Source organism: Leptonychotes weddellii, chromosome 2 (genome assembly GCF_054177405.1).
Source record: "Leptonychotes weddellii isolate Sample4059 chromosome 2, ASM5417740v2, whole genome shotgun sequence".
NCBI classification, from domain to species: Eukaryota; Metazoa; Chordata; class Mammalia; order Carnivora; family Phocidae; genus Leptonychotes; species Leptonychotes weddellii.
In genome coordinates, this window is record NC_138370.1 from 150,466,996 (window position 1) to 150,483,561 (window position 16,566).

The following is a 16,566-nucleotide window of genomic DNA, read 5'->3' on the forward strand; positions in this document are numbered from 1 at the left end:
ATTAGTTGACCATAGAGTTGAGGGTCCATTTCTGGGCTCTTTGTTCTGTTCCATTGATCTATGTGTCTGTTTTTGTGCCAGTACCATACTGTCTTGATGGTTATAGCTTTGTATTAGAGCTTGAAGAAGGACACTTCATTTCAATTAAATCTCACATTTTTCTTTACTCCCCATCCTACCTGGCCCCCTCCTTCATTTGATAATTCTCTTCTCATTTTGTGTCTGTGAACTGGTACTTTGCTGCTTATCTACCTAGTCGGCTCTTTCTCTGTTATTTTCGTTGATCACATCTCATGACGCCTGCGCCAGGCTCTCTGCTGCTCACCCTCCTTCCTAGAGGGGATGCGGGTCCCTGTGTGCAGGGACCTCTCGGGAGCCTATGCGTGGCACCCCGGCAGGCCTGGATCTGGTAATAAGCCCATGGGATACTTTGACATGTCCACAAGTAAAGTTCTCCATTTCTTCAAAAGATGCCCCTTTCCCAGCTGCCCTATTTTTGAAGTCATAAAATAGGTCCTCACTGTTCTTTTTTCTTCTGTTGTCCCATGTACACCTTCGATAGCATTTCTCTCAATCTGTGACGATCTGCTCATGCGTTTTGTTTAGGGACTGTTTCTGATGCTCCCCTATACGTTCTAAGATGTTCTTGGCCAAGTCATGTTGTTTATCACTATATCCAGTTCCCAGCCTTGTGCTTTTCACGTGATGGGCAGACAGTGAATTTTAATTTGGATAAGTGCATGAATAAAAAATGCACAGTCTTCCATTTTTATGTTTGTCCGCCTGGGCCAAAATCTTGATGTCGTCCTGGATTTTTCTCTCTTTTCCATATTCTAGATCTGTCAGTTTACTAAGTCCTTCTAAAACATAAGCTCCACGAGGACAAGCCTCTTTGTCTGTTTTACTCAGTGATATATCACACGTGCCTAGAATGGTACCTGCCGCGTAGTTGAGCATTTATTATGTTGTAAAAATGGTTGTAAATGTTTTACAAGTATTTATGTCATCTTCATGACACCTAGGAAGGGTGGGTAGGTTCTAATGAGTATGTGCCTTTCACAAGAAACTGAGTCATAGAGGTGCTAAGTTATTGCACAGCTACTGAGTGGTAGAGTCAGAACTTGAACCCAAGGCTCCTGGGTCCATGCTCTTACCTGCCCAGCGCCCTGTTATAATGCCACCAAACGACTCTGTGTTTCCTTTGTGCTTGACACTCCACCTGGACATGCTTTCCACACTGTGTAGGTCCCTGCTGCAGGCGAAGAGGTGGAGACTGGCTTGAGAGGTTTTAAAGAAATGACGCAGGTTGGGACCTAGGCTGTGAGTAGCAGGGACAGGATGGGAACTCGGACGTTTAGCCAAGCTCGGCCCTCAGCCTATGTGTTGTACTACCTGACCCGCCGGTCTCTGCATGGCCCGTGGTTTTGGGAGACGACTCAGATTCCATGTGAACGTTCCCCGGGGTTGTCAGGTTGGTCTTGTCCCCAGCAGACGTGTGATGGAGCCGCGTGTATTTCTTTCTGTAGACAATGGTGGCAGCCGCACGTTGCAGTCCAGAACAGAGACGACCCCGGCGCCCACCAACAGTATGGGCAACGGACACCCAGAGTATATCGCATTTGCGCTGGTCCCCGTGTTCTTCATCATGGGTCTGTTTGGCGTCCTCATCTGCCACCTGCTTAAGAAGAAGGGCTATCGTTGTACCACAGAAGCCGAGCAAGAGGTGGAAGAGGAAAAGGTTGAAAAGATAGGTAAATACCTGCATCCTTTTCATGGAGAGGTGGGTGGGGACGATTTTCTTTTCTTTTTTTTTTTTTTTAAAGATTTTATTTTTACACCCAGTGTGGGGCTCGACCTCACAACCCGGAGATGGAGAGTCACGTGCTCTACTGACAGAGCCTACCAGGTGCCCCAAGTGAGGGCAATTTTTAAATGAGGAATCAGTCATAGATACTTTCATCTCTACGAAGCAAAATGATCCATCTTTTTTTTTTTTTTAGGGGGGGTGAAGGGGCGGAGGGAGAGAGAGAATCTTAATCAGGCTCCATACCCAGCATGGAGGCTTCTGAGGGGCTCCATCTCATGACCTGAGCCGAAATCAGACGCTTAACCGACTGAGCCACCCAGGTGCCCCCAAAATGATCCATCTTAACAGTAGGTGGTATGTGGCATGTCAGTATAGATTTCGTAGTGACCACACCTGGAGCTTGAAACCTGGCTTTCACTTATTTAAACACCTACCAGCTCATTCCTTGTGGCTTTGGGCAAGTTACATATGCTCCGAACTTCTGCTCTGTGTAATTTAACTGGAATTTAATCTTAGTTAATTTAATGCCAATTTAATTAAGATTTTAATTTAATTTAAATGAGGACAGTAATCTCCATCTTGTAGGATTATTGTGGAATTTAGAAGATGCATTTGGTGTTTGGCACATATGGCCACTCAGTAAATACTAATCCTTACTATTATTACTGAGAGAGCTTCTAATAAGAGCAATGGGGAATTTAAATAGCTCTCACCACTTTTGTGGTATTACTTTTGCTGGGGGAGTTCTATCTTCAATCTATGTGATTGGAATTTATATTTATTAAGTAAATAATTGTGTCAACAGTGCAGTAAAAGTATGGTAAGAAATGGTGCCTTAGTATTAATTTGAGGGTGTCTTATCTTTTCCTCTTAACATGGAGTTGTTGGTAGTATTTGGAAAAACCCAAGAAATAAAATCCTGTTTTCTCCATAGATGTTCTTTCCAACCATCCTTTAGGGACGTTTCCTGACTTGTATTTGGGGGAGTAGTAGCTAACCTTCCATATCCCTTTCAGGTCCTCATAGGGCAGTTTTTGCAGAAGAGGACATTTGGAGTTGGTCACCTTTCAAGAGAGCCAACGGGTAGAGTGGGGAGAGCTTCCTCCTTCCTTGCCAGCCGGCTGGCCTGTTGGTTTTTCCCATCCCCACTGACCTTTGAGGCAGAGAGAACCCGGCTGCAGGATGAGTCATGGGTAGCTTATGAGCACACCAAAGCTGAGTGTTTGTCAACAGAAAATGAGCCTCCCCCCTCCCATCCTTCACAGACGCTCTGTAGGCTGGCTTAGTCAGAATTTGCACTGTCCAGCCAAACGCGCATTTTCATGGAGGAGGAAGCCGACTGGGGTTGGAGAAGACACTTTTCCAGGGACATGAGTAGGACATTGCACACCTTGATTCATTCGCTGTGAACTGGGATCCCTCCCTTTTCCTTTCTCCCTGAAATTACAGTTTCCAGGTGGAGGTTTGATTTTTCTTCAAAGACTGTCCCATAATACAGTTTCCTAAGGTAAACGGAGTTTGTGGGCAAATAACCACAGCCAAAATTTAGGTCATTTGGAAGTGTATTTATATGAAAGGAGAGTCTTCTAAACATGGATGAATAATTACCCCATGTAAAAAAGAAATCCGTACTCTAAATTTATATAGTATGTCTGCAATTAAAACAAAATCCAAGGAGAATTTTATCTTTTGATGAACTGTTTTCTTCCCATTTCCCCGAAGGGTTTAAAGGAATAATGAGAGAGAACTGCAGCAGTTAGGACTGATACACACGCAGGAAAGTGAGTGGGTGTTCGGACTTGAGAAGAGTTTGATGGCTAATTCTGGTTCTTGTTATGTCTGTCATGCCAAGGAAGTCACGCTGGGCTGTGCCTCAGACAGTTTGGGGCTGAAGGAAGAAAGCCTCGACCCCTCGACCCTTGGTGCCACGGCTGAGCTTTCTGGAGACTGTTGAGTGAGGTCTCATTGCCTCCACAGAGGTGACCGATTCTAACCCGTTCTCCCCTCCTCCTCTTTCAGAGTTGAATGACAGTGTAAATGAAAATAGTGACACCGTTGGCCAGATTGTCCACTACATCATGAAAAATGAAGGTATGGATGTTTTAGTGTTCCAGAACAATTCAATATTCATGTTTTATTAAAAACCTGCCTCGAAGAGTCGGTTTGTATGAACTCTCCTGTTGATCTTTCTAGTCATTGGCAGCACCTTTTACCTAAGCTCATGAATACGTCAGCTTCCAGATTATCCCACCATGAGAATTTCACCTAAGTGTGTTTTTGAAGAGTCAGTGGGTGTGAGTGATTGCAGAAAGCCAGCCCTGGAGGCTCACCTTCAAATCCTGGCCTCACCTTGATTTGGGGAAAGTCACTTTACCTCATGGAGTCTCCGTTTCCTCCTCCGTTAAAAGGAGGGTAATAAATAATATTTACCTCATTGCACTGTTGTGACATCCTGCACATAAAGTGCTCAGTACAATAGGCACTCGAATGTTGTGTGTTCCTTTTTTTGTACTTTTTTTTTTTTTTTTAAGATTTTATTTATTTATTTGAGACAGAGAGAGACAGAGAGCACGTGAGAGGGGGGAGGGTCAGAGGGAGAAGCAGACTCCCCGCTGAGCAGGGAGCCCGATGCGGGACTCGATCCCGGGACTCCAGGATCATGACCTGAGCCGAAGGCAGTCGCTTAACCAACTGAGCCACCCAGGCGCCCCTCTTTTTTTGTACTTTTAAAAAAATCATGGTAAAATACACCAAATCTAAAAAAGTTACCGTTAAATGTACAGTTCAGCGACATTAACGTTAAGTACCTTCGCAGTGAGGTACAGCCATCAGCACGGCCTAGTTCCAGAACGTTTTCATCCTGCCAAACTGAAACTCTGTACCCATGACGCAGTCGCCCACTCCACCGCCCTCCCCCAGCCATCCTCTGGCAACCGGCTCTGCTTCTGTCTCTGTGGATTTGCCTGTTCTGTGATCTATTCTGAAGTGTTCAGACTTTTAAAAAGTTTAACCTTTGTGGACAGAAGCATTTTTTCCCTCTGAAATGTACTCTAAACTTCTGACTTCTGAAACGGAGGATGAACTGAATCTTGATTAGATAAACGAGGGTCCTCGTTCTGCACACTGGCTATTCGCTGTGTAGGATACCATTACAGAGGTGCACAGGGTGAGGCCCTCAGTAACTTTTGGAGTGTGGAGAACTCCTTGCCCACGTCCCCAGTAGCTGCAGATCGCCATACTTTGAGTTCTCCTGAGAATCAAAAAAAAAACATTTTCCTTGAGCTCTGGCTTGGCCCTTGTCAGAGCTGAGGGCTACCGGGCGCACTGATGTGGCTGAGCCATTTGTCCTAAAGGTGAAATACCTCTGTACTGCTCAGGAAATACCTGTTCTGCCCCCAGCCCTTCCTTGGGGGACCCCACCCCAAAACCCTCACTGTCAGTGAGAGCACCTGCCCGGCCCAGGTTTTTTGGCTTAGAGAATCATCAATTTCAAATGGTTCAGCAGAATTTTCCTTGTTCTTTACAGTGTGCTTTATGGGTGTCATCTCATTTAATCCTCAAAATATCCCGCTAAAGTTGGTATTGTTATACCCATTTTCCAGGTGCAGAAATGAAGGCTCCAAGTAGTTGAGTTCACATGGTTAGTGAACAGCCTGGCCCTCACTGGGTCTCTTTCAACTACACAACATGACCTCTCCTCTCATAATTGGTGGGTTTCAGTTTCTGCCGGATGTAAAACCAGATCATCAACTTTAATAGAAGGGTATTTAAAATAAGAACAAAAATGACCAGAACACTTGGCTTTGGATCTCTGTCTTCCAGAGACCTTCCTTCAGGGAACAATATTTGGTGGTGCTCTTCTTCAATACTCAATGGTGTGCATTTCTTCTACATAAAAAATGGTTTTTAATTTGCACAAGCAATACACAAATATGTTCTCGGCATGGAAACGCCAGTCATTGCAGAGGTCCGTGAGTGAGGCACGGAGTGACATGGCTTTGGGGATCTTGGGCCTTTGGGACCCGAGCTTCTAAGAGCTGGAGTAGCTGCTAAATTAGTGAGTGTGGGGTGAGGTGGGTTACTGACTGTTGAATCAGAAATAAGTAAACCCTGGAAACATTGCAGGGGTTGAAGTTTTTTTTTTTTCTTTTTTTAATCCAAGGATTTTATTTATTTGAGAGAGATTGAGAGAGAGAGAGAGCGCACACGAGTGGGGGGTGGGTTGGGGAGGGGTAGAGGGAGAAGCAGACTCCCCGATGAGCAGGGAGCCTGATGCGGGGCTCAATCCCAGGACCTGGGGATCATGACCTGAGCTGAAGGCAGCCGCTTAACCGACTGAGCCACCCCGGCACACCCCTGTCCTTTTCTATTTTATTATCTATTTTAATGCTGTCCTTTTCCTTTCTGGAAGTAGCCTCTTTGTTTCCTCTGCATTGATGACCGGTAGGTCCATTGGGTAACACCTAAAGCACTGTTTTCCTTCTCCCTCCTCTAATCCCCAGTTCTCTTCCCTCTCTTCCCCTGTCCATGCTTTCACTTGTCTACCTGTGATTTGTCCAGGGACCTGTGAGGATGGGGGGTGGCTCTGATCCTTTGTGTGGCCCTTGGCTCTCCTTGGCCCCCAGGAGACATCTGACCTCACCCGAACCCTTTCCCAGACATGGCTGGTGTCCAAACCACAGCTGGGGAATTAGATCCATACTTGGGTCTCTTCCCAGTTTATAACCTAGCTTTTTAGTTTGCTTTGAGGCTTCAGTCCTCTATAGAACAAATGCATTTTTAATCTTTTGTCTATGTCATTATCAGTCTCTGAACTTAGTATCAATTTAGATCTGTTGATGTTAATTTTCCATTTTTTTAACTGTAAGCACACCCTAATATAACTTTTAAAATTGAAAAAAAAAGGAGTAAAATGAAGTACAGCCCATCCATTACCATTTGCCATGTTTATTTAGGTTTTCTTTGCCTATATTTACATATTTAAAAACATCTGCAATCATGATTTATGAATAGTCTTCTGCTTTGCATTTTTAATTTGGCTAATGGGGTAATATTTCACCTGTACTCATGGTGACATTGTTTATGGCTTAAATATATCATGTCTCAAATGTTGCAAATCAGGTTAGTTTATATTAATCTCTTGAGGGATAAATTTATCAGCTGACCCGCATACTGATTATTTTCTTGCTAATCTCAAGGCTTGGATTAATCACAGTGCTACCCTTAATTTTTCTTTCTAAGTAGATTGAATTGAAAAGTGTGTGGGTGGTTATCGGGGTTTTTTGAGTTCTGTGGGCATTTGGAAAGTACCTGCAAGTCCATAGCTCAGCCTCTCTGCCAGGCCCTTAAACTGTCTCATCTGGTAACAATGCAGAGTACTGTGATTATTCTCCAAGTGCCCCTGATTATTCACACCAGGCAGAGGGATCCTTTTGTGAAATTCTTACCTTGGGGTTCAATTTATGTTATCGCAAGGATTCCCTTACAAATTATCATTACCATGTCTCTGAAACTTGCTATAATGATTATGCAAATGTCCTTGCAATATTTTAAACTATTAATCATTTGGGTAGAGACTGGTACATTGAAGAAGTAAGAAGAAAAACATCAGGGTCAAAAGCATCCACCCTAGAGTCAGATGGACCAGGGTTTGTGTCCAGGTCTCTCATGCTGGCTATGTGACTCTGGCCAGTCAGTTATGATCTTTAGGGCCTCAGTCTCTATATTTGTAAAATGGGCATGATGACTCTGTCTATTCTGGGAGTTGTCAGGAGAGTTAAACATGATAAGGTCTGTAAAGCTTTTGGCCAGTGGCTGGCACACAGTGGCACTAATTTTGGGGGTGGCCATAATTCTTGCCTGGGAGATTTGCCTTGATTGCAAGGGAATCTTTTTTTTTTTTTAATAATTTTATTTTTTAAATTTATTTGAGAGAGAGAGAGAGCGTGTACAAGCGGGGGAGGGGCAGAGGGTGAGAGAGATAAGCAGGCTCCCTTCTGAGCAGGAAGCCCGGACTCTGGGCTCCATCCCAGGACCCCGAGATCATGACCTGAGCTGAAATCAAGAGTCAGACACTTAATGGACTGAGCCACCCAAGCGCCTCACAAAGGAATCTTTGAAGAGAAGTGTGGTGGGAGAGAAAACAGGGCATTCTTCTTGCGTGATTTTGACGGCTTTATACCTAGGATCAGGCAGAAATTCAGGACAGAAGAGAGGAAGCATTTTATGAAATTATTACCCTCTAGAAAATTTCTCTTGTTCTTGACAGGTTTTCCTTGCCCTGTAACTGGCTCCTCCCATTCTCTGGAAACGCAGGACAAGAAGTCTAGTTGACAGAATGTTGACAAGTGCAGGGGAACACCATCTTTTATTGCTTATTGTAATTATGAGTAATGAGGAGATACATATTCAGCAGAACTTAATCAGACGACTGCTCTTTCGTAGTAATTTTACAACCAAATTAAAGCACGTGCTTAAGTCCACATGGTGGGGTTACATTAGAAAGTTTTCTTAACCCAGGAAACCACATGACTCCACATACTGAACCTCCTCAGACAGGGAGGGTGTGAATGATGTTTACATAGAAACTTGAGGCTACTCTTAAAGAATTCACTCATAGCAAATAAGGGGCCATTTTTAAATTTTTCTAAGAGATAGGGTGAGGTCCAGGAATACATGAATATAGAAGAAACAACACAAATCTATTAAAAAAACCGTTTTAGGGATGATTTTAATATATTTTAATCCTCTTCCTTGATCATTTTCTGATCCCATGTTTCTAAGGGAGGTCATCATTTTATAGGTGATTAATTCTCTGGCAACTATTTAAGCTTTCGTTTTTAAAAAGCACATTCTTATAAGTGAGTGCTATTGGTGCTATCTTTATTTTCATACCTTTTGTTGTTGTTTTCCCATTTTAATGTCTGTAGTCTTGAAGTTTAGTAAATGATGGCAGAGAATAAGTGTCAACTGGCAAATTATTTTGTGTCTTCCCCAAACCTTTTCTAAACAAAAATTTATTTTCTGAATCCTTATTATTAATTAAAAGGGAAATTGACTGACATCACTAGATTATATTTAAGTTTGTCTTATAGAGGGTAGCATGCCTTTGTTGTATGGGAGAAGATACTGCCAATCTACTTCGGTACTTTTTCAGTAATCACAGGAGTCTTATTTAGGTCAAAACTTGTGTTAGGGAATGCGTTGGGACTTCATCACAGGTAGTCGTGAAGAGGGCAAAAAGAATATTTCTTTTAGAAAAGATGGTATGCTGTGTTAATATTTCTTTTTAAAAAAACCCATGCATTTGCAAGGGTTGTGAAGGGGGGGGAATGGATCATGGGGGCAAAAAAACCCTTACTATTTTGTATGTAAAACACAGATATACGTATAGTACATGAACAGATATCTACCTGCATTATTATAATTTCGCAAGAGGGTGATTAGGAAAAAGATGTTGCAAAAGACTCCTGGGTGGGGCAGTAATTATTTAAATTAAAAAACTTAAATTTTGGGGCACCTGGGTGGCTCAGTCAGTTAAGTGTCTGCCTTCAGCTCAGGACACGATCTCAGGGTCCTGGGATCAAGCCCCGCATCGGGCTCCCTGCTGAGCAGGGAGTCTGCTTCTCCCTCTCTCTCAAATAAATAAATAAATAAATAAATAAAATCTAAAAGAAAAAAGCCTTAAATTTAATTTTTGAAAGGCTGAGAAGCACCATATAAACCTATAACTGTTAATAACCTGAAAGCAGTAGTGTTGAAACTAGAGTTAATTTTCCTCCTCTAGGGATGTCATTGAGCTGTTAAATGTGAAATGTTGCTGTTGGCTCACATGGCAAATAGTGATTTTTTATTTTTCCATCTCTGGAAAATTTGTGGTTCCTCATGAGAACAGCACTTTAAAAAAATCAATGAAAAGGTTAGGAGTCAGTAATAACATTTGGCCTTGCCGATTAAATATCCAAGAGAAACTTGAACACTCACTCAGTCCTTCATCCTTGAGAGTTTGGCCACTCTGTAAGAGGCAGAAAGAACATGTGTGTCTTCGGGGGCAGAGAGGGGAGTGGGGACCCAAGAAGCTTAGATTCAGTTTGCTTTGGTTGACAGCCTACCCCTAACCTAAAAATTTGGGTTTTTTTTTTAATTAACATTAGAATTCTAATTTAATTCAGTCCATATTAGGTAACCTCTATGTGTGATCAACTCTTGGAAATTTCAGGTAACTGGCCAGAGTTAAGGTCTTGTACGGTCCTGAAGCTGAGCTAAGCCAAATGGCCCACCTGGAAAGTGAACCCTCTCACATCCCTGATTATATGTGGGATAGACTTGACAATACGTGGGTATCCAGAGGTTCAGGCTAATCGTTTAGGCACGTGCAAGTTATTAGAATACAGGTCTCTTAAGACCTACGTCTCACTATTTATTTAGCCAAGTGAGGTGAATGCAGGGGAATAGCAGCATGTAAGTCTCCCTTTCGTTTGGGAGGGGGAAGAAAAGTAGTTTTCTATGTTCTGTTGGAATGATGTGTAGGAAGCTGGGCTCTGTGGTAGATCCACTGTCCTTTGTGTAGATTCTCTGTCACTCATACTGAATTCCTGCATGGTGAAAGTTATCTGCAGATGGTGCCATTTCGAGGGGTTACCTTGGGAAAAACCCTCCCTTCTCCGGGACCCCAGGGCCCTGTGAACTGAAGGACCTCAGATCTTTTCCCAACAGCTTTTCTTCTCTTTATTTTCCTTCCAACAGCTTTTCTGTTGTGATAATTCTGTGATTGCTCATGTGATTCATTCCATTTTAATTCTTTGCTTTCTTTTTTTTCCTTAGCAAACGTTGATGTTTTAAAGGCAATGGTAGCAGATAACAGCCTGGGGGACCCTGAAAGGTGAGCACGTCTCCCCCATTTAGTGGCACTTTTTTTTTTTTCCTGCAGTTATCTGCTAGAGCAGGTTTCCCAGCTTTGGCATGGTTGACATTTGGGCCAGATAATTTTTTGCTGTGGGCAACTGTCCTGTACATTGTGGGATATTTATCAGTGTTCCTGGGCTCTGCTCACTAATGCTGGTGTCCTCTTTCCCCAATCTGTGTGACAACCCAGAATGTTCCCACACGTCGTCAGTGTCCCCCGGGGCGAATTCAGCCCTGGCTGAGGATTGTGGTTTTGGAGATAGGATAAAGAAGTAACAGCCTGGGAGTTGGGCACCTGGGTGGAGTCTCATCTTTGCCACGTATTGATCACCTCTTTGTGGGCAAGTTAACTCACCCCTCTGAGCTCAAGTTCCATCATTTATAAATGGACATAACCATTGTACCCACTTCCTTGGGTTATTATAAGGAAGACAAGGGGCCTGGGGCATTGAAAGACCTCCATGGATAATGACGATGAAGCAAAAATCAGGCTGGTTGAGTTGATGACATTATAGTATTTCTCTAGAGTTTTTTATTTCTTCAGCAAGGAGCATTTATTGAATGCCTGCTCAGTGCTGGGCACAATGCTGGAGGTGGGCTTTCGCAGATGCTTGGCCCAGAGGGCTCAGTCTAGTGGGGAGTGGAGCCTTGGGCATGTGGCCTTGTGATGGGAAGCATGGCCATGCTGTGGGAGCAGCAAACACTGGATGCTCTGGGGGCTCCATGGGGCCAGAGGGAAGTCAGCGAAGGTTCACAGAAGTGCCGTCTGAGCTGGACATGTGACAAGCCGAGACTGCTTGGAGGCAGAGCAGGCCCAGGGCACAAACGCTGGAGCGTAAGTGTGGGGCATACCCGAGAGAGTTCGGCCTGTGGCAGCCAGAGAATGTGCGGTGGACAGTAGCAAGAAGGGCCAAGAAGGCAAGTTGTTCCAAGGGATAGGGCAAGGAGTTTGGACCTTTTCCTGTTTACTCTGCGGGTGGAGTACCCGGCACATCTTAGATAATCTATAGGATGTTTGTCAAACTGGTGTGTGAGATCTGCCCTTTGTCGAGGGCACTCAGAGCGCAGGTAGGTCAGCCTAGGAAGCTCTGGGTGTGGTGTGATTCAGAGACTCGCAAGCTGGGATTTCTCCCACGTTCCAGCCCTGACCACAGACGCCTCCCTGGTGTTTGGACCGTGTTGTCTCCTGGCGTGTTGCCCTCGATTATTGTGGGGCAGTGGACAGTGCCTGTCATTGGGTTTTATGGGCTTGAGAAACGTTTGTCGAATGAATGTTGTTAAACTTGTGAATTCAACTTCCTACAATGTGGTGTTAATTTCACTTTTTTTTTTTTTTTTGTCTCAGAAAGCCTCTGCTGTGTGTTTTTATTTTGACGATCTAAAGAGCCTTCCTAAAGAACGCCGGAAAACTTCTGGCTGTCTATGATGTTTGAGACTCTCCTCAACCATGCACAGTTCTTTTTGAAAGTGCAAGTGGGCCGGTTTCTGGGAGCAGAAGGGCTGGTTGATGCTGTCATAAGACTTCCATGTGCCCCTGGGGCTGTTGGCCCGGGCTCAGGGCTCAGGGCTCGGGCTCGGGCTCGGGCTCCGCGGTGACATGCTGCCCTACCTCCACCCACCTGTAGCACGTCAGAGGGCTGATTCCCGGTCAGGCCAGCCCTGTCCTGTTGTAAGACCTCCTTTTCTAGCGGACCGGAGTCTCGGGGTGCCTTCTGAAGGTGGCCAACATCTGACCTATCTACGTCTGCTTTTTATAGTTTGGGTGGTCTGGCTAGATGTTTTCCCAGGCTATCAAAGAATGCAGTCTCTCTTGTTTTCTGAGGCACTATAGCACGGTGGTTAAGATCACGGTTTCTAGAATTAGGCTTTCCAGATTTGGATCTCAGATCCATCACTTATTAACTGTGTGCCCTTGGGCAAGTTACGTTAACTTCTCATTTTTAAAATGAGGAAATTCATAATACCAACTTCATAGGGTTTTGAAAAGATTTAACGGAATTAACACATATCAAATGCTTAGAATACGAAGTGTTAGCTATTTTTGTTACTGTTACCAACACCGTCAACATCTCTTGAGCAGCGATTTTGGGATCTTGACCTAAAAGCTTTCTTCCTTTGATGCAATAGTCAGTCTGGATCAGATCTTCTATTTTAAGTCATTTGATCATCTGAGTTCTTCAGGGTACATATGTTCAGGGGATCTCTTTGCTTAGAGACCTAGGCAGACGCTGGGCGGTGATTTAAAGCTGCTGCTTGCCTTGCAGGGGAGAGCTTGCCGCAGCTCGTACTTTTTGTGAGTAACCAGTTCTACCTTTTCTTCCCCACCCCCCCTTAGCCCGGTGACCCCCAGCACTCCCGGGAGCCCGCCTGTGAGCCCAGGCCCCTTGTCACCAGGAGGCACCCCGGGGAAGCATGTCTGCGGCCACCATCTGCACACAGTGGGCGGTGCTGTTGAGAGGGATGTCTGTCATCGGTGTAGGCACAAACGGTGGCACTTCATCAGACCCACCAACAAGTCCAAACAGAGCCATCCGAGGCGTCAAGGAGAGGTCACTGTCCTCTCTGTTGGCAGGTAAGATCCTTGCGGATGCTTTGGGTTTGTGGGACATGCTTGCCGTGCTGTGTGGATTTGTGCGTCCCTGTTAAATATAGAGTATGATGTCCTGAGCCTGGCTCGGGTTATATCTCTGGGCTTTTTAGATGTCTTCTGCTCTGAGTCCTACATTTTTCCAATAGCAGAAGAATCCTAAGAGGTGGCTAGGCTAGATCAGAGGTCAGGTGTATTAATTAAGGTTAAAAAAAAATCGATTACTTGCTGTATTAGAGTTCTCCGGAGAAACAGAGCTAATAGGATATACACACACACACGCACACACACACACACACACACACAAGATTTATTATAGGAATTGGCTTGCGTGATTATGGAGGCCAAGAGGTCCCGCAGACTGCCCTCTGCAAGCCAGAGACCAGGAACACTGATGGTGTAATTCAGCCCCATTCTGAAGGCCTGAGAACCAGGAGGCTGATGTTCGAGAGCAGGTAAAGAAAAAACCAAATTCTTCCGTCCTGGGCCTTTTTGTCTATTCAGTCTCTTAAGGGATTTGATGACACCCACCATCCTTGGTGAGGGCTATCTTCTTTACTCAGTCTACGGACTCAGGAGCTAATGAATGTCCCCTGGAAGCACCCTCACAGACACACCCAGAAATAACGTGGCCCCGCACTCTGGGCATCTGTTTGTCCAGTCAGGTTGACATGCAGCATTCGCCAGCACCCTGCTTCTAATAGATAAAGGCCAAATCTCAGCTCTGCACGGAGCAGAAGTTTGTATTTCATTTGTGCGGCCCAGAAGATCAGTGGGCGGCTCTTCAAGTAGCCATCCAGAGGCCCAGTAGAAGGGGCCTGCCAGTAGAAGGAGAAGAGACAGGAGGACTGTTCATACGAAGAGAACAGAAGAGAGGAGGTGGAGCTGGTCCACTGCTCCGCGGTGGCTGCCACGTGACGCCCATGTGGATTCCTGCGGCTGCTTTCTTTTCGATCACGTTACCTGTGTCCGGTACCGTTGCCTTGGGGCCCCTCTGTGATGTGGAGCGCTCGCCCTTCCAGGGATGAATCCATTTGACGGCGTGGAGAATATTTGTGCAGGGGATGCTTCTGCAGTGTCTGCTGCATCCATCCTGAGTCCCAGGCGGGAACCGCCCGGCAAAAGCTACGTTTGGAAAGGCAGAAGTTAACAGTACTGCCAACGAGATCCTTCTCTCTTCGGACAGACTCGGGCGAGTGGCCTGAACTCATTGCCATCTCCCTCGTTTGCGTGCTGGCACGACTGCTTCCAAACTCGCTCATGTCTCTCTGTGCCTCAGTTTCCCCCTCTCTAACATGAGGAGGACAGTAAACACTCACCTCACTGGGTTGTTGGGAAGATCACATTAGTTGACTCACGGAAAGGTCTTAGGCCAGTTTTTGGCACTTACTATGCACTCAGCTGGTGGCTACTCTTATTATTGTGATTTTGATCTGGTCGAGTTTTATCCTGTGTTGCACAAGCAACGAGAAGAGTGCAGGGCTATTTCCCACTTACAGCAATAGACTACAACTCATGACCGCACTGTTTTATTAAGAAGCAGAGTCATGGGAATTTGTGAATGTGGAATGTAATGAGAACCTGGGGCTTGTTTAGACAAAGCATATTTTGTTTGCTTTAAAAAAAAAAATCTGCTGAAATTTTCAACTGAGATTCAGCATGGCTCTTGTAAATGCCCCAGATGCAATTCTCTTTCCTGAATGTAGAAACTGTGAGCGTTTAATTATAACAGGCTTCTTGTGTTGCTTAAAGGGAGACTTACATTTTGACCGAGTGGATCTGTGGTTACAACTTTTCCCTGATTCTTCTTTTACTTCCTCAGAGGCTCTCTCCTCCTTGTGGTGAGCTCATTTGGGCAAAGAAGGAGAGTGTATTTTCTTTTAGATAGTTTTAAGGGAATTTTAGACCAGAACTAGAGAGAAGCTATTATGAAAGACTTCAGTCAAACTGAGTAAATTTCCTTAACTGCTCTTTGAATTCTTAATGAAAATCTCTTCCTGAACTCCCTTAACGTTTTTCCTAAATCCTTAATGAAAATTAACCCACATTTGCTTAAAAAATAGTCAAAAACTGAACACACACAGAAACCCTACCGCCCACTGATGCTGATAAAAGACGCAGTTGGGGCTCCTCTGGCCATGTGTGTACAGAGATAAGACTGTGTGAGGGGTGCACTTGAATAAGACAGTTCTCGAGTGAACCTTTTGGTTGCATCAGTCTAACTGCAAACTAGTTGTGCCTTTAGCCCGCCTTCTGTGGTTAAAACAACCAATGGTCAACCCATGTCCTTGTTGGAAACCATAACCCTGAGGCTGTTTAAAATTTGAGTCCCTGTGCTTTCTAATGCATTTTTCATGCTCTCTACATAAAGTATCCAGCATAGTGTGTGATGTGTTGAGGGAAAGTCAGCTGGAAAGTTTGGCAGGGGACAGGGGCATTTGTGGGTGGGAATGCCCCCCCCCCCCACCTTATTGAATAGGGCGTTTTTCATTGATGTCCCATTTGGCTGAGTTCGTTTGGGATCCTCTGGACTTTTGACTCACTCTTGATTCTTGTTTCCTGGAAAAGCAAAACCCATCACATCTGCTCTTTAACCCCTCAGGTTTAGAGTGACTAAAGTGGAACACAAGTCAAATCAGAAGGAACGGAGAAGTTTGATGTCAGTTAGTGGGACCGACAGCGTCAATGGAGAGGTGCCTGTGACACCTGTGAAGAGAGACCGAACTGACACAGAGTAGCAGGTGAGTCGCAGTTTGGGTGACATGGGGGTGGGGTGGGGCACGGTGGGGAGAAGGTGCTGAGAGCCTCCTTGGGTGTGGATGGGAGTGTAGGAATGACTGGGCAGGGAAGCGAGAACTGGTAGGGCTATAGGGGACTGAAGGTGATTACTCGTCTAGAGCTTCTGGTAAAGAGGCCACAAACTTGGGTGCCTCCAGGGGCCTGGCCTGCATGATGATGGAGGAGAGAGGGTTGCTTAAGACACAAGGCAGAATGGCAGGGATCATGGAAATCCCCCAGCCCACCCATCGGGCTTGCGTTACCACAGGGCAGAAGGCTCTTAAGCATTGCTAGATCTTATGCAAAAAAGGGTGGAAATCTAGACTTTGGAAATGTGAAATCGCCACAGGTTTTTTTTTTTTTTAAAGTTTTTTTTTTTTTTTTTTTTTAAAGGTTTTATTTATCTGACAGAGAGAAAGACAGCCAGAGAGGGAACACAAGCAGGGGGAGTGGGAGAGGGAGAAGCAGGCTTCCCGCGAAGCAGGGAGCC

General features: G+C 44.9%; 1 protein-coding gene across 2 annotated transcripts in view; it reads left to right on the forward strand.

The window, feature by feature from the left end:
- RELL1 (RELT like 1) overlaps positions 1-16,566 on the forward strand; it is a 63,141-nt gene that overhangs the window by 28,686 nt on the left and 17,889 nt on the right. For both annotated transcript variants that reach the window (XM_006731250.3, XM_081812489.1), the window contains 5 exons: positions 1,527-1,751; positions 3,827-3,898; positions 10,631-10,688; positions 13,047-13,283; positions 15,901-16,039. In XM_006731250.3, coding sequence (XP_006731313.2) covers positions 1,527-1,751; positions 3,827-3,898; positions 10,631-10,688; positions 13,047-13,283; positions 15,901-16,036 — 728 coding nt within the window. In that variant the 3' untranslated portion in view covers positions 16,037-16,039. The remainder of the gene's footprint in view (positions 1-1,526; positions 1,752-3,826; positions 3,899-10,630; positions 10,689-13,046; positions 13,284-15,900; positions 16,040-16,566) is intronic.